Source organism: Vipera berus (genome assembly GCF_964194415.1).
Source record: "Vipera berus genome assembly, chromosome: 1".
NCBI classification, from domain to species: Eukaryota; Metazoa; Chordata; class Lepidosauria; order Squamata; family Viperidae; genus Vipera; species Vipera berus.
The window spans coordinates 271,354,128-271,375,574 of record NC_138202.1 but is presented as its reverse complement, the minus strand read 5'-3'; the positions used below and the strand labels follow the sequence as shown (position 1 = coordinate 271,375,574).

The window sequence follows — 21,447 nt, the reverse complement described above, 5'->3', positions numbered from 1 at the left end:
ACCAGATTACTATAACCTTAGCTTAAGAATTGAACATCTAAGCGTACTTATAGTGAAGCTGTGGGAGGGGCGCGGCCCAAAGAAGTTACAGGGGTCCTTGTAGACGTGCTCCAAAAGCTTCAGGACGCCAAGAATGGCGACTAAATTTCTAACCTGGAATGTCAATGGATTAAATTCGCCACAGAAGAGAAAGAAAGTTTTTCAATATTTAAAACAATTTAAGACTGATGTTATTTGTTTGCAAGAAACGCATATTAGGGTTATGGACCAAAAGTACTTATCGAACTCAAGGTTGGGTACGCAATTTGTTGCTTCTGCAATGAATAAGAAAAATGGAGTGGTTGTCTACGTTAAGAGTACTCTATCAGCGGAACTAATTGAAGTAGATAAGCAAGGAAGATATGTTATGATAGATTTGCTGCTAGAAGGTAAAAAAACGCTTTTAGTTGGATTGTATGCTCCTAATCAACAACAAGCTGATTTTTTTAACTTACTACATACAAAGGTTACCCAATTGGATTATAAATCTTTTATTTTTATGGGAGATTGGAATGGTGTCCTAGACGTACAGATGGACAAAGCTGGTTTTTTTAAGCGTGTCCCGAGTCATGCTAGATTGCCTAAATCTTTTTTTGAAATGAAGGATGATTTGGAATTGCGAGACATTTGGCGCGATACACATCTACACGAAAAGGATTATACTTTTTTTTCTGATAGACATCAATCTTTTTCTAGGATTGACTTTATATTATTGACTAATGACTTTTTTTCTAGGATCAAGAAGGTAAAGATCTGTGCAAGAATTATTTCTGATCATAGTCCAGTTTGGTTAGAGATCAACAAGGACAATAGAGATAGGCGCTCTTGGCGCGTAAATGAGAATTTGTTTAGAAATCAGAGAAATGTGGAAGAATGTAAGAAGCAGATGAAGGATTTTTTTGAAATTAATATGGATAAGGGTACCTCTATGGACATGGTTTGGGATGCTAGCAAGGCCTATATGATAGGGGTGTTGATATATATGAACAATAAATACAGACGTACTTTGGAAGCCAGAAGGAAAGAATTGGAGAATGAAATTAGGGAAAAAGAAAAGGCCCTAATTTTGAACCCATTGGATGTGAAGACTAAGGAGGTCATTAACCTATTAAGAGGACAATTTGATAAGTTGATGGCTGATCAAGTGGCAACTAATTTACGGTTTGCTAGGCATAATACTTTTTGCAATGCTAATAAGCCAGGCAGATGGCTAGCTTACAGGTTTATTTATTTATTTTATTTATTTATTTATTAGTTTTTATAAACCGCCCTTCTCCCGAGGGACTCGGGGCGGTGTACAAAGGAAGGAATGTATACAGATTGAACAATAAAAATAATAAGAAACACTAATGAAAACAAACTGGGACCCCAATTAACGCTATCATGCCAGGCCGGACTGCTGGAACAGGAAAGTTTTTAAGTCGCGACGGAAGGTACGGAGGTCAGGGGCCATCCGGATTTCGGTTGGTAAGCTGTTCCAGAGGGCTGGCGCACCCACTGAGAATGCCCTCCCCCTGGGGGCCACCAGCCGACATTCCTTGAGCGGTGGCACCCTGAGGAGGCCCTCTCTGTGGGAGCGCACAGGACGGTGGGGTGCTGACATTGGCAGAAGGTGCTCCCGTAGGTAGTCCGGACCCAAGCCATGTAGGGCTTTGTATGTCATTGTTAGCACCTTGAACTTCACACGGAAGGCAACCGGAAGCCAGTGCAGCGCACGGAGGAGAGGTGTGATATGGGAGTATCGGGAGGCTCCCAAGAGTGTCCGTGCCGCCGCACTTTGCACCAGTTGAAGCTTCCGAGTGGATCTCAAGGGCAGCCCCATGTAGAGAGCGTTACAATAGTCTAGGCGAGAGGTCACAAGGGCATGGGTGACTGTACGTAAGGAATCCAGGTCCAGATAAGGCCGTAGTTGGCGAACTAGTCAAACCCGGGAGAAGGCCCCCTTGGTCACAGCTCCTATGTGGTCTTCCAGGGAGAGCTGCGAGTCTAGGAGGACACCCAGGTTGCGGGCCCTATCAACAGGGGGAAGTAACTTGTCCCCAATGTTAAGCAGTGGGACGTTCTGAATATCCTGACTTGCCGGTACGTACAGCCATTCAGTCTTGTCCGGGTTCAGTTGAAGCCTGTTTCTCCCCATCCATTCCCGGACCGCTTTCAGGCAGCGGGACATCACGTCTAGGGCATCACTGATATTGTTTGGAGTTGAGATAAAAAGCTGGGTGTCATCAGCATACTGATGGTACCCTACTCCAAAACTGCGAATGATCTCACCCAGCGGTTTCATGTAGATGTTGAACAGGAGAGGCGAGAGGACCGACCCCTGAGGGACTCCGCAAGCGAGAGGCCTCGGGGTCGACCTCTGTCCCCCTGTCAGCACCGACTGCGAGCGACCCTGGAGAAAGGAGGAGAACCAACGCAGAACCGTGCCTCCCACTCCCAGTCCCCTGAGGCGTCGCAGCAAGATACCATGGTCGATGGTATCGAAAGCCGCCGAGAGGTCTAATAAGACTAGGACAGAGGAATGGCCCCTGTCCCGGGCTCTCCAGAGATCATTCATCAGAGCGACCAATGCCGTCTCCGTGCTGTAGCCCGGCCTGAAACCCGATTGGTACGGGTCCAGATAAACCGCTTCATCCAGGATCTGAGGAAGTTGGTGCGCCACCACGCTCTCAACAACCTTCGCAAGGAAGCGAAGATTGGAGACTGGACGAAAGTTATTCAAAGAGGATGGGTCCAAGGTGGGCTTCTTGAGGAGAGGTCTCACCACCGCCTCCTTCAAGGCGGTGGGGAAGTGACCCTCACTCAGAGAAGCAGAGATGACCGCTAGGAACCAGCCTCGTGTCCCCTCTCGAGCTGCATAGGCCAGCCAGGAAGGGCACGGGTCCAGTAAGCATGTGGAGGAGCTCAACCTTCTCATAATCCTGTCCACTTCCTTAGGAGTTACAGGATCAAATTCTTCCCAGATGACGTCGACAAGACTGTCCATGTCTTGTTCTTCCATCTCAGCCCAGTTGGAGTCCAGGCCAGTTCGAATCTGAGCAATTTTATCCAGCAGATATTGACCAAATTCCTCGGCTCGACCCTGCAAGGGTTCCTCCCTCACCTCTTGGTTTAATAGGGAGCGAGTCACCCTGAACAAGGCAGCCGGGCGGTTATCTGCGGACGCGATGAGGGTGGAAAAGTAGTTTGATTTTGCCACCCTTATCGCAGCGAGATAAGACCTGGTGAGGATTCTTAGTCGCAATCGGTCGGATTCGGATCGACTGGATCTCCAACGGCTCTCTAGGCCCCGTCTCCGACGCTTCATCTCCCGGAGCTCCTCGGTGAACCATGGGGCTCGCTGGGATCTGCGCCGGGTCAGAGGCCGCAAGGGTACAACTCGGTCGAGAGCCTCCGTGGCTGCCTTTTCCCAGGCTTCCACTAAGGCATCCGCCGAGCTGTGAGCAGGGGGTGCATGCGTGTCCCTAAGCGCTGCCTGGAACTTATCAGGGTCCATTAGGCGCCTAGGGCGGTACCATCTGACTGGCACCGTGCACCCACGGTGGGGGGTGGCAAGGGGGAAGTCTAGCCGCAGGAGGTGGTGATCGGTCCATGACAGGGGCGTAACAGTTGTGGCACCCCCACCGATATCATCACGCCACCGTCCAGACAAGAACACCAAGTCTGGGTTGTGGCCTCTCTCATGAGTCGGCCCAGAAATTATATGCAACAGGTCCATGGCCGCCATGGAAGCCATGAACTCCCGAGCCAGTTCGGACGATCCTCCCAGGGACGGTAGATTAAAGTCGCCCAAGACCATGAGTCTTGGGAATTCAACCACCAACCCTGAGAGGACATCGAGTAGCTCGGGTAGGGCCGCCGCTGCACGATTAGGTGGTAGGTACGCCAGCAGCAGGCCCAACTGCGCCCCTGGGCCGTATCTCAGTAGGAGAGACTCACACCCGACCATCTGAGGGACGGTGGTCTCTCGCGGGCTAAGGGATTCCCTGATGATAACTGCCACTCCCCCGCCCCTCCCATGAGCCCGGGGCTGGTGCAGTACCTGGAAACCTGGCGGGCAGAGGTCAACCAGAGGAACACCCCCCTCTGGGCCCAGCCAGGTTTCCGTGATGCAGGCCAGGTCCGCATGCTCACTCTCCACTAGGTCACGAATGAGGTGAGCTTTGTTAGCTACGGACCTTGCATTCAGGTAGACCAGCCTTAGCATGGGAGGGTGCGCACCTTTGCTCCCGGGTCCTCCGGGGGAGAACAGAGGGTCGGAGCGTCTCACCGCTTGTACAGAGCGGAGATGACACTCCCGGTGATGATACGGCCCTCTGTGTGTGCACCTTCTGCCATTCCCCACCATCCTAGGGATGGGACGTTTGTCAGTACGCCACTGGGTGTTATCGGCGACTGGTCCTCGTTGTACGCCGTCGCGAACGGCCGTGGGCCTGGCATGCGTTATGGTGGCTGGAAGGCGTGCCTTTCCCGCGCAACCATAGTCTTCTCCCTCCCCCCTCCCTAACCCCACAAAAAACTTAACTAAGAACCTAATCAGGGGCCTCTTGTTGGGCTTATGCTGGTGGCCCCTGACCCTGCCCGGCCATCTCTCAGAGGCCCAGTGATTGGGCCCGTCATCAAGATTGGATGTGATGCAGGCGGGTCGCACCCAGGAGAGTGGGGAACCCCTGAGGGCGTGCAGTACTGTGCTAGAGTATTGAACGAGCATAGTCACAGGTGGTTCCGGGAAGGCTGTCCCCTGGATGGTGAAATTTGCAGGAGGGTCGAGTCGGGTAGGTGCGTTTCTGGATCGTCGCCCTGCCACTGCCACTTGGCCGGGCGAACCCCCAGAAGCAGGCCACTCCTCATCCTCTCACGATGGGTTGTGTCTCTGCTTCCGGAGGTGGTCCAGAACGTACTCTGGGTGAAGCATACCCCATAGAGCTCTCACCTCTATGGGGTTGCAGGTGTAAGGCCCAGCCACTCTGCCACCGTGGCTAGCACCCAGGCCCGTTATGTCCTGTGGGGAGAGAATGGGCAAGGATGGTTGAGAGTGGGCAGAAGGCAGGATGGAGGGATCCATTAATTGGCGTCAGCTCTGGTGGTTCAGCCGACCAAACAGTTCCCTCCCTGATCCTCTGGGCGTTGTTCCCGGCCGCAGCTCCATGGCCCCTATTGGTTGGGGACCGTCCGGAGCGTGGCCTCCCAGAGGTATGGGAGTCCCTGGTGTCATGTCCCTGTTGTTGCCGTCTCCGGTCAAGGTGTCTCGAGGAGGTGGCTCGGGGTGTAGGCCGCAGATGCCTCGCCGCCGCCGCTACCGCCGCTGTCTGAGGCCCCTGGGCAAAAACGGTCTAAGGCCCAGAGAGGCTGTCGCCGCCGTCTTCGCCTTCGTTGCCGCCGCTTCCGTCGCACAGGGCATAGTCGTTGGCACCCATTCGGGGCGGCTGGGAACGGCTCAGAGTGCAGGCCGGAGACGCTACGCCGTGTCCATTTTTGCCGGCGTCGAGGGATCCTGGTGAGGGTGGTCGGCCGGGGCCTGGAGAAGCTTTCGCTGCTGCCGTGGCCCACGTCGCCGTCGATGCCGCCGCCACCCTGGAGCCGGTCAGGGGCAGAGCAGAGCCTCCGGCCCCTCCTGGATGGCTGCGAGGGCTGTCGTGGTCCAGGGCTGTCGTGGTCCAGGAGCGGGCCTCTCGCCGCCGACGCCGCCGAAGATGCCGCCGCCTCCGCCACCCAGCTGGTCCAGCTGGTCCGCGGCGTCTCCGTCGATAGTCCGGAGATGCCGCCGTCCCCGAGAGCCGGTCAGGGGGCCGGGGCAGAGCAGAGCCTCTGGCCCCTCCAGGATGGCTGCGATGGCTGTCTTGGTCCAGGGGCGGGTCTCTCACCTCCGGCGCCACCGAAGAAGCCTCCGCCTCCGCCACCCAGCTGGTCCGCGGCGTCTCCGCTGATAGCCCGGAGACGCCGCCGTCACCCGGGAGCCGGTCAGGGGGCCGCGGCAGAGCAGAGCCTCCGGCCCCTCCTGGATGGCTGCGATGGCTGTCGTGGTCCAGGGGCGGGTCTCTCACCTCCGGCGCCACCGAAGAAGCCTCCGCCTCCGCCACCCAGCTGGTCCGCGGCGTCTCCGCTGATAGCCCGGAGACGCCGCCGTCACCCGGGAGCCGGTCAGGGGGCCGGGGCAGAGCAGAGCCTCCGGCCCCTCCTGGATGGCCAGGGGCGGGCCTGGAGACGCCCCGCCGCCACCGCCACCGCCGTTGCCAGGCTCCCTGGATGAACGACCAGCCTGGGGGCTTGAAAGTCATCGCCGCAGCCGCTGCCATTCTTGCCGCCGGGGCCTCCGCCGCACAGCTGATCCGCGGAGGCGCCGCCCTTGCCCGGCAGTTTGACAAGCAGTAGAGGCAGGGCGGAGGTGCTGGCCCCGTTTATAACGGTTGCCAACGGCCCAGGCGGCGGGGCGGGAATGTCCCGGCACCCCTGCAGCTGTTTTGGGAGGCAGCGGGCGGCATAATTGCCCAGCTCATCTGCCCGAAATTCTGGCCCCACCCCAGGGGTCCATTGACATCCCTGGGGGGCTCCTGGGGGGACGCCTTACTGTTGGGGGCTACGGAGCTCTCCCCAGCGCGTCCGCCATCTTTGGAGCCGGCAAAAAAAAAAAAAAAAAAGGTTAAGGAAAAAGCAAAGGGCTTCTAATATAGATAAAATTGAACATAAGGGAAAGGTTGTGTTTCAACAGGATCTTATTAAGGAAGCCTTTGTGGATTTTTATTCTAAACTATATGCTAAGGAGAAGATTAATGAAACAGACATTGATGTATATTTGAAGAATGCTAGCATCCCGGTTCTTACGCAAGAACAAAAGGAGGAGATTAATCAATTGATAACAGAAGAAGAAATTCTTATGGCAATTAAGGAACTGAAGGTGGATAAAGCGCCAGGCACGGATGGTCTGACTGCGGCTTACTACAAAAATTTACAATTGGAGCTGATAAAGCCATTAAAGGAATTGTTTCAGACAATTCAGAGGGGGGGAAGGGTGCCTCCCTCTTGGAGAACTGCTTTTATTTCTTTGATTCCGAAGGAAGATCAAGATGCTACTCAAGTTAAAAATTATAGACCAATATCACTTTTAAATACAGATTATAAGATATTTGCTAAGGTGTTAGCTAACAGATTGATGAGGGTTTTGCAACAGATGATTCATGGGGATCAAACTGGGTTTATTGGTGGTAGACAAATGAAAAATAATGTGAGGCATATAGTAGATGTGGTGGAGTTCTTGAAAAGGAACAACCAGATCCCTGCGGCGCTAATTTTCTTAGATGCAGAAAAAGCTTTTGATCAACTGAATTGGCAATTTTTGATGAAAGTTTTAGATAAAATGAATTTTGGGGATAAATTTCTGCAACCAATTAGGGCATTATATCAAAAACAAACTGCCCGAATAATAGTTAACAATAGTTTGACTGAAGTATGTAATATTGAAAAGGGCACAAGACAAGGGTGTCCGTTATCACCTTTACTATTTGTTTTAACATTGGAGATATTATTGATAAAAATACGGAGTTCGGAAAAAATTAAGGGTATTCAAATTAGAGATCAGGATTATAGACTGAGGGCGTTTGCAGATGATCTGGTTGTTACGGTGACTCAGCCAGAAAACTCTGTTGTGGACCTGATGGAGATAATAATGCAATATGGGAAGGTTTCTGGATTTAAGGTTAATGCACAAAAAACCAAAATTTTGGCCAAAAATATGACAGCATCGCAAAAGGCCCTTTTAGAAGGACTAACTGGATTTGAGATTGTTAAAAGGGTCAAATATTTGGGGGTGTATTTGTCACCCTCTAATACAAAGTTATATAAAAATAACTATGAAAAGTTATGGGGAAAAATTCAAAAAGAATTGGAGAGCTGGGAAAAATTGCAATTGTCTTTGCTGGGAAGAATTGCAGCAGTGAAAATGAACGTCCTGCCTAAATTTTTATTTTTATTTCAAATGATACCGGTCCTTAAAAAAGATTCTAATTTGGAAGAATGGCAACGGGGTATCAATAAATTTGTCTGGGCAGGGAAAAGGCCACAAGTTAAACTTAAGATTATGCAGGATATTCGTGAAAGAGGTGGTCTTAAAATGCCTAATCTTAAATTATATTATGAAGCTGCGCTATCAGGAATAAGTGATTGGATTAATTTGACACAAGGTAAAGGTAAAGGTAAAGGTTCCCCCGCACATGCGTGCTAGTCATTTCCGACTCTAGGGGCCAGTGCTCATCTCCGTTTCATAGCCGAAGAGCCAGCGTTTGTCCGAGGACGTCTCCGTGGTCATGTGGCTGGCATGACTAGACGCCAAAGGCGCACGGAACGCTGTTACCTTCCCACCGTAGTGGTCCCTATTTTTCTACTTGCATTTTTACTTGCTTTCGAACTGCTAGGTGGGCAGAAGCTGGGACGAGTAACAGGCGCTCACTCTGTTACGCGGCACTCGGGATTCGACCCGCCAAACTGCCGACCTTCTGATCGACAAGCTCAGCGTCCTAACCCACTGAGCCACCGCGTCCCTTTTACACAAGAGAGATTACCTTTACCTTTGACACAAGAGAGATTATTAAATCTTGAGGGCCATGACTTGTTATTTGGCTGGCATGCATATTTGTTGTATGATAAGAAGGTAGATAATGTGTTTAAAGTGCATATTTTAAGACAGGCATTGTTGAGAGTTTGGAAGAAGTATAGACATAAGTTAGATTACAAGATGCCGTTGTGGGCAATCCCAAAACACGCAATAGAAAACATAAATGTTGGCTTCAAACATGATGTGACTACGTATAAGGAGATTTTAAGCTTGGAAAGAAATGTCTGGTGTTTGAAGCCGTACAATTTCTTGCGAGATGAGAAGATCGTTCAAACTTGGTTTCAATATACTCAGTTACGGGCCAGGTGGAAAGAAGATCAGAAAATTGGTGTTGCAATGACCGATGAAAATCTGATAAAGCAAATTAGAAACCAGGGTCCAGCACATATCAAACGGATATATCTTGCATTGATAGAAATTGACTCAGAAATAGAACTTGTTAAAGATTGTATGATAAAATGGGCTCAGAATATTCAAGAAGTTATTACAATGGACACGTGGGAAAAGATCTGGGTGAGGAACGTAAAATTCACGCAAGCCCAAAACCTAAGAGAGAACTTTTATAAAATGTTTTATAGATGGCATCTAGACCCTAAAAAGCTTGCAAGTATGTATCCGAATTATCAGCCTACATGTTGGAGGTGTGGTGGTGAAGATGCAACATATTTTCATATATGGTGGACCTGTAAAAAGGTTAAGGCTTTTTGGATAAAAATTTGGTGGAATATGCAGAAGATCTTTAAGCAAAGGATAAAGTTTTGTCCGCAACTGTTTTTGTTGGGCATAATTACAGAAGCTACTGTGGTGGACGTTAAGTTGATGCTGAATTTAATTACAGCAGCAAGACTTTTAATAGGTCAATATTGGAAAAAGGAGGAACTGCCGACTATAGAAGAATGGACTCTAAAAGTTTCTGACCTGGAGGAAATGGCAAAGATTTCGGCTTACCTGAAAGATCATTCGCAAGAACGCTATATTATGGAGTGGAAAAAGTGGATTGATTATATTCAGAACAAATATGGGACTAAGAAATTTCATTTAGCATTTGAGTAAGTTTCCTTTTCTGTTTTCTTTTCTTTTTATATGTAATATTAATATTGTTTGTAATCATTTTATATGAGCTAGAGGGTGATAGGATTGATAATTTATTGTTGTTAGCATATGGATGCTTATGTTTGTTCTTTGTTTTTATACCCTGTATTTAGCTCTGGGAAGTCGGGGGGGGGGAGGGGGGAATGGGTGGGAGGGATAGGGAGGGTTAGGTAGGGGTGGGGGGAGGGGGGGATTGTTAAAGTTAAAATGTACTGTAAAACTTTTCAATAAAAAAAAGAATTGAACATCTGAATCAATAATGCAATAGTTTGAGAACTATTTTTGGACAACGTAAAGACAGAAGTAAATAATGAGTAAAATACAATACCTACTCTGTCAAAATCAGAAATTGAGTCACAATATTGATTGCAGAAAAAAACAGGCTGACGCAACTATAATATATACCACCGTCACAAGTTCCAGCAATATGCAGAAGTAGTCATGTGATACAAAAGTGAAAAAGAAGAGACACATAATACTCTAGTCTGGACAGCAATGTATTTACCACAGGTCCAGAGCAATGACTGCATTGCTATATATTGAGAAATCACCAGAATGGGAGTGCAGCTGATAAGGATTATAGCAACTCAGTATTATCCACTTGCCTTCTCACACTGAATACTGTTGATACTATATTCATTTACGGACAATAAGCTCTTTAGAGCTCTGAAGATTCCACGCAACGCTGAATGCGCAGCCCATATATGCACAAATACACACTGACATATACATATCCAAACCCCACTCCTAAACTGTGCTGAGGAAGATTAGTATTTGAAAGTTCTTTTCCAGCACACTCTCTTTCCTAGCACAATTATACTCCTGCCAGTCTACCAATCAACCAAATGATGAATCACAAGAGTGTAAATTGGCTAGTCTAAAGAAAAGAAGAAATAGGGGAGACATGATAGCAGTGTTCCAGTATTTGAGGGGCTGTTTGAAAGAAGGGGTCACGTTTTTCTCCAAAGCACCAGATGGCAGGATAGGAAACAATGGTTGGAAACTGATCAAAGAGAGAAGCAACCTGGAATTAAGGAGAAAGTTCCTAACAGTAAGGACAATTAACCAGAGGAACAGCTTGCCTCCAGAAATCGTGGGCACTCCATCACTGGAGATTTTTAAGAAGAGGCTAGACAGTCACTTGATGGTATAGGTTCTCCTGCTTGAGCAGGAGGCTGGACTAGAAGACCTCCAAGGTCCCTTCCAGCTCTATTCTATTCTAAAAAAAGAAAGTGTAAGAGAATAGTCATTTCTGTGCACTTGTGATAGGAAGAACAGTTGTGTGGATGCAAGGGGATAGGGGATGAATTTGTATAAAAGAGTAACAGGCTCCCACAATGGACTACAGAAGGAGAAATGCATTATCTTAGCATTATCTTGCTAAGATGCTGAATTCATAGGAATAAAATGGTTAACTTTTTGCTGCAGCTAAAAATTTCTGGAAGTTCTGTTTTTCCCTAATCCAAATAAAGTCCACAAAACCAGTGCATGCGTAGCCAAGGAATTGTGGATAGATTCCTAAGTTAATGTTTTTAAAAATCTTGCTTTCATATTTCCCAATAAAAGAGCAAACAAATCGGTTAGAATACTGTTTATTAAAAGAAAAAACCCCTATGTTTCTTAACAAAATTAGTTTTCTTGATTGATCAAATAGTTGCTCAGCATTTATATTGCCAGACCAAAGGCAAAACCAGAAGGTATTTTTAGCTATATCACTACCAATTTTAAGATATCAGCATTTGGACATAAGACCAGTACTTTAAGTGAAGGGTAGATGATGTGCAAGTGAATCATTTGTTCTCAGAAGTACATGTCATTTAGTAGCCACCACTGACAGCTCAGTTGGGGCTTATGATGTCTCCACTTTTGCCAACTGCCAAGACTTCAGAGAAAGAAAATTATTCAGTATCTGGCAAGCTAACAGTCACGATGTCAACAGACTGTGTTTAAGGAGGGGCGGTAGAGCGTATGTGTATTAATCAACCTATTGAGATGCTTCTGCATAAAATAAAATACTATTTCAAGTTTAGGAAGCAATCTATCACAAATTAATGAGTTCTTATTCATTCTTATTTTCAATAAACGGTAAACTAAGAATCCAATGTTTTTTCCTCAATTTACTGAGAAAGGTTATCTCTTCAGCACAATGCATGATCTGAAGAGTTCAGGAGTAATCTGTTTTAAAAGAGTTTGCTGTCTGTACCTGAATGGTTTCTTACCTTGTAAACTGTCTACTTTCTTCATGTACTTCCATTTCTGTGCTTTTGAATTCGTTTAATTCTTTCCGTATTGCTGCCTGATGAAAGAAAACACAAAATGTGAACTCAGATTGCTTTAAATCACGGGTTCCCAACCAGTGGTCAATCTCAAAAAAAGGCAAAATACATTTTGTGAGCCAAATTTCATAATCCCTAACCACTGGCTAAATTTCTAAGGATTTATGGGCGCTAGTCAAAAGCTCTGAAGGATAATAGTTTGCATCCCCTAATACTTACTCTTGTTAGCATCTGTTGCATTTAACTTGCTTTTTCTCTTCTTATTTCATGAAGTTTTATTTGTTTGTTCAATTTATATATACGACTTGATATTTAGTAAAGCTGAATATTTTACTATGTGAAATTGGACAGTGTAGTGTTTCAAGCTTAATTAAAAAGCAACACTCAAAACTTACCCATAAAATGTATCAAGAGAAACCTACTACTCAAAATAAGAAGGGGGTCCCTAAACTTACTCTGAGTTTCAAATCTATCAAACCACTGCTGAGGAATAATCCAGAGTTATTTCATATATCATTCTGGTACAATTTCCTTTACAATTAAAATAGGTCTAAAATATCTGTCTACATCTCTCAAAAGAACAAACTGCTTCTAGAACTTCAGCATCTTCTATTCTAGGGAGATACATAAAGCAGACGACTGGAAACAATAAACAAAACACAAGATACATTAAAGCATAATGTTATAGGCATTAAAAAACCTATTTTTTATTTTTAGTAAAATGGAGCAGGCTGCCTCTCAATAGCCTGCCGTGTAATAGAGCAGGAAGAACAACAACCGTCCCTCTCTTCAACCAGCTGCCTGCTAACTCGCCGAGGTCCCACGTGGCCTGATGCATCCCAGCACGCTGGTTTCCCTACCCACCCCCCCCCCCCGTCCTGGCCCTCCCGGCCTCGCATGCTCTCCTTTTCCCAGGACAGCTTCAGCAAAAAAGGTGTTGCATGGGTCTGATCGAGGGTGGGAGGCGGGACATTTCTGCCATGCATCAATCGGTTCTCCGAACTCAAAAGAAATTAGCAAACCCCATCCCTGTGGTCTGCCTAATTCCTGCTTTCCATCCTGGAATTGCTGGAATGGTGCATGCTCCCAACCTTCAAGCAAGGCTGGGCCAGGACTTCCCAGTGGTTGGCCCTTCATGGAGGGGCTGCTTCACCCTATGCCATTGAAATTCCTGTGTATTTAAGAGCAAAGGTAGGAGGAGATCCTGGAGGTCATAAGGCGGGGGGGCAATTGCAAGGTGCCTGAATTTTCACCATGTAACTGCGGTAGTGATACAACAGCTGTAACTTCAGGCCCAGGTTGTAAGTCCCTTCACTCAGCACCATTGTAATTGTTGAACAATCACTGAAATGAGCAGTTGTCAAACACGGACTATCTATATCAGGGGTGTCAAACTCAATTTCATTGAGGGCCGCATCAGCATTGCGGTTGCCCTCAGGGGGCCGGGTGGGTGTGGCCTGGGTGGGCGTGGCTAAAGTGCGTATGGCCTACTGGGTGGGTGTGGCCAGCTCTACATCGTTCACATCAAGGGTGCCTATGGGGGCCTGGGCAGGAGTGGGACAGATCTGAGGGTCTCTGGCAGGAGGAGGGTCTCTGGGCCAGGGCCAAGGCAGTGGGGGCCGTTCCCTCACTGTTTCCAGGATGGCTTCGCGGGCCGCATGAAACCACTTCGCGGGCCGGATCTGGCCCCCGGGCCTTGTGTTTGACATGTCTGATCTATATTCTAACATTCCACAAATATTAGGATATGAAAAATAATTACTCAGTGGCAAGGAAGCTGGATTTCGTGCACTGTTTCTTCTGGACTGAACTTTAAAATTTATTTTAAAATAGTTCTAGAACAATCACATTAAAAGAAAGCACGTTTGGAGGTGCATGAAATCTTAATTAAAGAAGAATTATTTTGAGATACAGAAAGACAATGTATTTAATATTTCAGCCATTCATTCATTCATTCATTCATTCACTCACTCACTTATATTCACTGATGCATGCAAGATTTATGCCTCTTACCTTGTCTGCAGGTGTTAATCTTGCCCAGGGTTTATCAGCACGTCGATCATAATCTGGTGAATCTGTTACTTCCACATATTCATTAAATCGTAAGATTCTTCGTGCCTGAAGTTCAGCCACTGTTGGTCTCAAACTAAGCTGCAAGGAAGCAAATTTAATAAACTCTCTCCCAAAGAATCTGGAGGTTAGGCTTAACCTAATACAAACACCATTGAAAACAGGGCATAGAATAAAAAAAATTAAAAGCAAAGTTTAAATCCTTTTGATGAAGGAAATTCACTGATGAAAGCATCATAGCTTCTGCTCAATTTCAGGACAGTCTTGTGTTGTAAGAAATCACTAGAATTTAGTCAAGTCTTGTTTCTTAGGTCAAATCAATGGACTCAAGACACCATACCTTCTTGAGCAAAGAATTCCACACATTAACTTCATTTTATTTATCTGGATAATGTTGATACCAAAGTTACAGCTTCAGCACATACTTATATTCCATTTGGCCTTCTGCAATGATCTTCCAGCTGGGACTCAGGATTTTCTTAATCGAGGTCATCTGAGTTTCATGTATAACTGTAACACCATAGTCAAATCTCTTTTTATGTCCATCTATTGTCAGGTGAACGTACCAATGTACCCTGCCCCATTTATATTTTCATCTTAATGTAATTTTTAATGCCATTTGTGAAAGTAGTGTTGTTGAAATTCCTAATTATGAATTTGATCTCTGAGCAAGATCTTTAACTCTGAAGCTGCACTTCCTCCTTGAACTCATTATTTACGTAACAGCTGTTCCAACATTTGATGACAGTTTCACAATCATTCCCTCTCCAGATTAAATGTCTCATCCAACTCGTTCAATCTTTCCCCAGAGAACAAAATTTCCAGGGCCTTCTCCAACATTTATCAGCTGGCGATGCAAAGGATGTATATGTGTACCTGTATGGAGGAAGATCTCATGCTGGCAGGAAAAATGCTATCGACCTGACCTGATATTGGGCAAATGTCATTTAGATTTAATCCTATTTACTTTACATACTTTTTACACGTGCTAAATTTCTATTACCTATTTTATACCTATTTTATTTGCTCAGTGTTGAATGTTACACGTCTATAATTTGTAGGTGTTTCTGACATGAATAAAGAAAGAATACGTGTTGATGTATGTTGAACAAAACATTTAATTTACCTTTCGGCTGAGACTGCGCTTCAGTTCTCTTTTAGCTTCTTGTTCTTCTTCCTCATTCTTTTCTATTTAAAGATGAAAGAAGAAATATAGGCATAGTTAAAGCATGATAAATAGGTAACCAATTTATTACACTGTAGGAAAATAATCATCATTAATATTTTAAATTCATTCCAAGTTGCATTTTCTTTTCTTTATTAAACTAGTATTTCTCTTGTCATTTCTATGATTAATCATAGGATAAGGAACAGAGAATAGACAGCCTCCATTAATTTCTATTCCTAAGATTCAAATAGAGAGTTGAAATCTACAAGTCTTAAAGTTGCCAAGTTTGAAGACCCCTGGTCTATGTCATTTTCATACTGCTCAGGCCTTCAGATAATCCATCTGTTTCTCCACAGTGACGCTGAGATAAAAGAGGTAATGCTGGCATTTTATGCCAAGTGTTTCTCCAATCTACATGGGAGGATCTTCACCAGTCTACATCTGCTTTTGACGTTCAGTTTTGTGCTCTAATATAATCCAGGAAATTAAACCTGAACATTCCACCATATCCTGTGGGGATTTATATAGCTGGGTTACAATGCATGTTTGCTAAGGAAACAACCCCCCCCCCAAAACAAACGAAGCTCTACTCTACTGGAATGTCACAGAAAGCTATTCTATCTGATAGTTGTTCAAACAATGATAATCTTTATTCTCAACTGGCACAAAGAACTACATTATGTTTCTAGAAAGCCAATTTTGGCAAGATAGCACACTTACTGCCCTAAGACTCCATACCTGCAATTTGCTAAATAAACGATGTCTATACACTGTAAAAGGGTAAACATATTTAATGTATTTACTGTGCACAATACATACACACAATCAGAATGCTCAATTCAAACCACTGGGCATGGTAGAATAAATTGATTCATAATTTAGCTGTAGATACTAAGATTTTTAGATCTAACTTTCACGTTAGGATCTGTATTTCCAAAATGTTATTGTTTCCCTGTTTACTGTCTGAGGGCCACTGCAGTCCTGCCTTGGCACCAAATGGCAGGGCAAACTTTGGCGGAAGTGCAACTGCAAATTGTACATTCATACTCTCCAATTTTTTAAAAAAATATATTCAGTTCATATTTAGCAAAAAAAAACCTTGCAGAATTATTCACATTCATAAAACCAGGATGTGTGACCACTCTCAAAATGTAACATTATTGGCATTGCAGAATTAGATGCATTGTTTTAAAGGCTTACGTTTTAGGATGTTTCTTTGTTCTAGTTCTTCAGAGGTGGGCCTTTGACTAAGCCTTCTGCAAAAAGGAAGACATATTTTCTCACACATATTTTCTCCCAGTTACAACAGCTTCTTATGAAGTTATCTAGTTTAGAATGAATCACTGCCAAAATAATTTCTCAAATACCAATTACCAAATACCACAACTTTATATATTACTTTTAATGCGGAACATGTGTAATTTGGATTTGCAAATGGATACTATTTAGTGTCACTGAACTAGATGTGTATATAGAAACCACATAAATTAAGCATACAATGAATTTTGTAACTGTGCTTGCTTATGAATATACATCATAGTACTGTCTATAAAATGTGATTTGCATTTTTGGAAGTATCTACTTGAAATAAATGAAATAATCAAAACCCGTTCAGATGATGTTACAGGAAAAAGAAGCGTATCACACATCTGCTTAAAACATCTATTCTTTCAAAACAAAATTATCTTGGATTCATGGCAAGTAGCATAACTGTTGTCTCAAAAGAACCTGTGAATTGTCTAACTGAACAAAACTTGCCTGCAATCATTTTTTTTAATGGGGGGGGGGGCGCTTAGGTTTTTGATCCAGCTTAAATAGAACAAGCATGAAGACCTGAGACTGAACTGCAGAATTACAAATTAATTATTATAGTGCTCATTTATTTATTTGATGTCACCAATTCAAAAATCTGAGAAACAGTCTTTCCTATACCTGAAGCCTCTTTACTATTCTCCCTTTTTCTCCCAGCCAATACCTGACTAGTTTTGTGCCGATCTGATGTCTGATTTCCTGTCTCTCCTCTTCAGATGTTCTCGGTAAGATGTTTTTATCTTCCAGTTCTTTTTTGGATGGCCTGTTGCCGAGTTTGATTGCAAGAGTATCTCTACGATGTATTTTACTTGCTAAAGAGCCTGGATAGAGAATGATTTATTTATTTTTATTAATTAATGCTCACACTTAAGCATGTCAGGATCCAGCCACAATTTGGATATTCAATAAAATGAATTTAAAAACCTCTTTCTAGCTTTTTGTCCTCTTTTTTGTGGGGGGATTTTAGTTCATATCAAAGTCACTTTTCCTTTATAATATGTTAATGTATTAGAACTCATCTGCCAACTAAGGTAGGATTAGAACATTCAATCCCCCCCTCCAAATGCTTATGAAATAATTTGATAGGAATATTCTAGTTAGCAAACTGGAGGATAACAGAACGGAGAGGGTTCCTTTTGAGTCAATGTTGGCTACTGGAGACTGCTTAGATAAGTCCCTGCAGTTTTCTTGACAACATTTCAGAGGTGGTTTGCTATTAGCTGCTTCCTAGGGCAGAGAGTGAGTGACTGGACCAAGGTCACCCGGATGGTTTTGTGCCTAAGGCAGGACAAGAATTCATAGTATTTCAGTTTTTAGGCTGAGTTTCTGCAATTAGAAGCAGACGTGAACTTCACTAGCTAGATTATAAGGAGATGGGTACAGGCTTATCTCTCAGCCCCAGAAAAAATTCCTATTTTCTTTAATATATAAATATTAAAGTTTAAAATTAAAGTATAGATTTCCTTTTTATCTTTGCTCTCATATAAATAAACTACTGTGATTAAGGTAGCTAGGAATGTAAGAATCTCCTCTGAATAAAAGAAATTCTTACATTCCTAACTACATTAATCACAGCAGTCAAAGGTGATGGCTTTACTAGCCCTACGTGGAGATGCCACTTGTTAAGTTAAAACCTTTTATGTGCACATCCAAAATATGAAAGTGCTGCATTTGTGGGACAATCACAGTGTGAGTGAAACCAATTTTCGGTCTCTGGCGCTAAGTGATTCCATCTTCATGAATGGAGATTCCAAAGGAGGGAAGCAGAGTATATACAAAACACATGTCAAATAAAAAGGCTTGCAAAGATGCATTGTGCCCCAAGAAATACATCCAATATATGAACTCGTGAGTTCACATATTTCCCAGTTTGCTTATTAAGGACAATAGCAAGAACTTGGATCAAATTCTCCAATAGGGACATTCAACCATAGAACACGTATGTAGTATCTGTTGCCAATGGAATGAGAAGCCCTTTCCCAGTACTAATGAATGCAACAAGTCGGATCAGCAACCTCCATTTTAGAAACTTATCTAGGTGTTTTGTTTCAGAAGTAAAACCAATTGTACAGCATGTACTAATTTTTTGTTTAAAATGGCAGATGGTTGCTTATCGAGTCCTCTTACTTTCACTGCTTGCATCTTCATCATCTTCATCATCATCTGTATAAAGTATAGGCCCATCTGAATCTGAGTCACTGGTATGATTATTTTTGCTGTTTCCAATTTCGGGATTTTCTTCAGAAGTTTCAGAAAGTTCATCTGTCTGAAGAAGACTAGTTTGCTCAGAGATTTCTTTTTCCTGATCTTCTTTGATAGCAGAACTATTAGAAAAACAAATACAGAAGACCAACCATACATGAAATATAGGTAACCAACCAGGAAAAATACGTTAGGTAATAACGTATGATTTATAATTTATTAAAACATAAATCAAGCTACGTGACTCTTGTGAAACGATCAGTTCTAAAGACCTAAAATTAAGTTTCCCACAAACTCAAGAAACCACAGAACACATTTCAAGTTTTCCCATACTCTGGCATATCGGTATGATCGTTACTAGTTTACTTTAAATTTAAATTTACTAAATTTAAATTTACATTTACTAAATTTAAATTTAAATTTACTAGTCTACTTTAAATCCACTGCTTCAACTTGAAACCTTAAATTTTTAAGAATCGGATCTTTCACTTATGAACAGAAAGCAAATTTTTACAGTAACTCTCACAACCATATAGATGAATTAAGAAAATAAAAACAAGTTCATAAATCAGTCATATATAATATTAAGCATATGTCTGACCAGCTTTAAGCTCATATAAAACAACCTTCCTCCATCTAGTGGCTTTCAGGTGGGCTATTTCATTCTTGATGCTAGTCAGTATGGCCTTTGACCATACTTGCTAAGAATGTTGGGAGTTGTAATAAAATCCATTTGGAGAATACTTGATTAGGAAAGGCTGATGAAAAACATTCCTGAAATTTTAAAGTAATTTATAATCAGAAGTACTGCCAAGAGCAGATGGGCTACAGAAAAACTACTGCCACTTTTATAGTGCCATTGCAATTTTCATACTTTTTTTTCACTGTGTCCTCTTAGCAACAGCAATAGTACTTAGACTTATATACTGCTTTACAGCACTCTCTAAGCAGTTTACAGAGTCAGCATATTGCCCCCTACAATCTGGGTCCTCATTTTACCGACCTCAGAAGGATGGAAGGCTGAGTCAACTTTGACCCGGTCAGGATGTTCAGTGTTCAAATGTTCAATAGACTATATAATTTTATTACCTTTCATCAATTCTTATAGACTACTAAAGGGTTCATTTAAAATATTCAGCAAGATATAGATATACTGTTATCTTTAAAAAATGCACATTTTTTTATCGATCTGTATTGTCAGCCAACACAATCCCTTTTCTCTCTTTTACATCCAACTCACTACTTCTTCATAATCTTTATCCATTCTCTCTTGGGTAAATATTTGTCCTCATATGAAACATCCTGGTTGCTGGTCTTTGATGGACAATTATTGAGATATAACGAATTCTGAGTGTTACAATTTGTGTTTTCTAAATGCAGATTACATTTGGATTTTTCTAAACTGAATTAATTTATTTTGCATGCAGGCAACCAAGTATACTCAGAGGTATAGGAGAGAAGCAGGAGGCAACATACAAACAAATGAAAAAAAGCTGCTTTTAATAGGCATAATCCTGCCACTGGGACAGAAATGGTACTTTCTAAACTGATTCTGAAAATGACCAGGGAGAGGTTGAACTCATCTTAATTCTTCCTTTGATGCCTCACAAATGGGCTTGTTATTTATTTCCATTAGTTTTCTTTTCAACCTGCTGCCCTATTTTCATAAATGGAATGCTAAGCTGGATTCAACTTAGTACCTGCCTTTTAAATAGTTGCTGAGAGTGCTTCACCAGAGATTTTGAGAGCTATTCTATCAAGATTTTCAAGCATCTTCAAAGGAGCTGTAACTTTGAAGCTTAAGCTGTGACTTTGAAAACAAGTTTGTAGATTTAAATAGCATCAAATCAGTCCAACCAAGCCATTTTAATTTTCTTTTCCTTGTCTGCTTGGAAGTATGAGAACAGAATTCAAAGTATTAATTGAATTATATTTACTCGTATCTTCCTGTGTTTTGATACATGTTCAAATTCAAAATCAAGGTATACAAAAGCCTACCTGAGCTGCTCCACCATTCCCCCAAATGCACGTGCGTCCCAGAATTACACAACTAGCTGAAAGCATCTAGTCTTACCATTCTGTGTCTTCTCCCCCAATCTCCAGGCTATGGTCTAAGACAGCACTGCTTGAAGAGCTTTCACTGTCTGCTTCAGTTTTTATGTGAAGATCATTTAAATGTGCGCCAGGAACAGATGGACCTACTTCAATACTAACTGGCACATGTTCTGTGCCCGAGAAGCCAGTGGGCTCACAGCCTGGAGACAGAATTGGGATGGATGGAGGAAGAGGAGCCGGAACAGCAGGAGGAGGGGGAGGAACAGTCACAGTGCTGTTCTGGGTTGTGTCTCCAGGTTCAGGGATAATATGGAGAGGCTCTTTTGATTGACAGAGTTCCACTTTGGTCTTTGAGTTCTCTCCTGCCGTGCTGGAGGCAGAAGGAATGTCCCCATCAGATGGTGTTCGTGTCGTCGTCACCTGTTTCCCGTGCTTCTTCTTATCCCTGGGAGTCCCTGTGCTGGTTTTGCTTGTTGTTGGTTCTTTAGAAGGTTTAGGGCGAGATGATGTGGAAGAAGGAGATGATGATTTGGAAGCGTGTCCTTTCTTTAAATTAGAGGAATTAGCTGAAATGAGAGGGCAGACCTTTTTATCGTAGCAGAAGGTTTGCCTTCACCTACCTTGTA

General features: G+C 43.5%; 1 protein-coding gene across 3 annotated transcripts in view; it reads right to left on the bottom strand.

Annotated features, from left to right (window-relative positions):
- Positions 1–21,447, bottom strand: part of PHACTR2 (phosphatase and actin regulator 2) — a 123,381-nt gene that overhangs the window by 5,395 nt on the left and 96,539 nt on the right. For all 3 annotated transcript variants that reach the window (XM_081312577.1, XM_081312579.1, XM_081312578.1), the window contains 7 exons: positions 20,841–21,387; positions 18,692–18,888; positions 17,229–17,385; positions 16,454–16,509; positions 15,212–15,273; positions 14,029–14,166; positions 11,959–12,035 (listed from right to left, as the gene is read on the bottom strand). In XM_081312577.1, the coding sequence (XP_081168703.1) occupies positions 11,959–12,035; positions 14,029–14,166; positions 15,212–15,273; positions 16,454–16,509; positions 17,229–17,385; positions 18,692–18,888; positions 20,841–21,387 (1,234 nt within the window). The remainder of the gene's footprint in view (positions 1–11,958; positions 12,036–14,028; positions 14,167–15,211; positions 15,274–16,453; positions 16,510–17,228; positions 17,386–18,691; positions 18,889–20,840; positions 21,388–21,447) is intronic.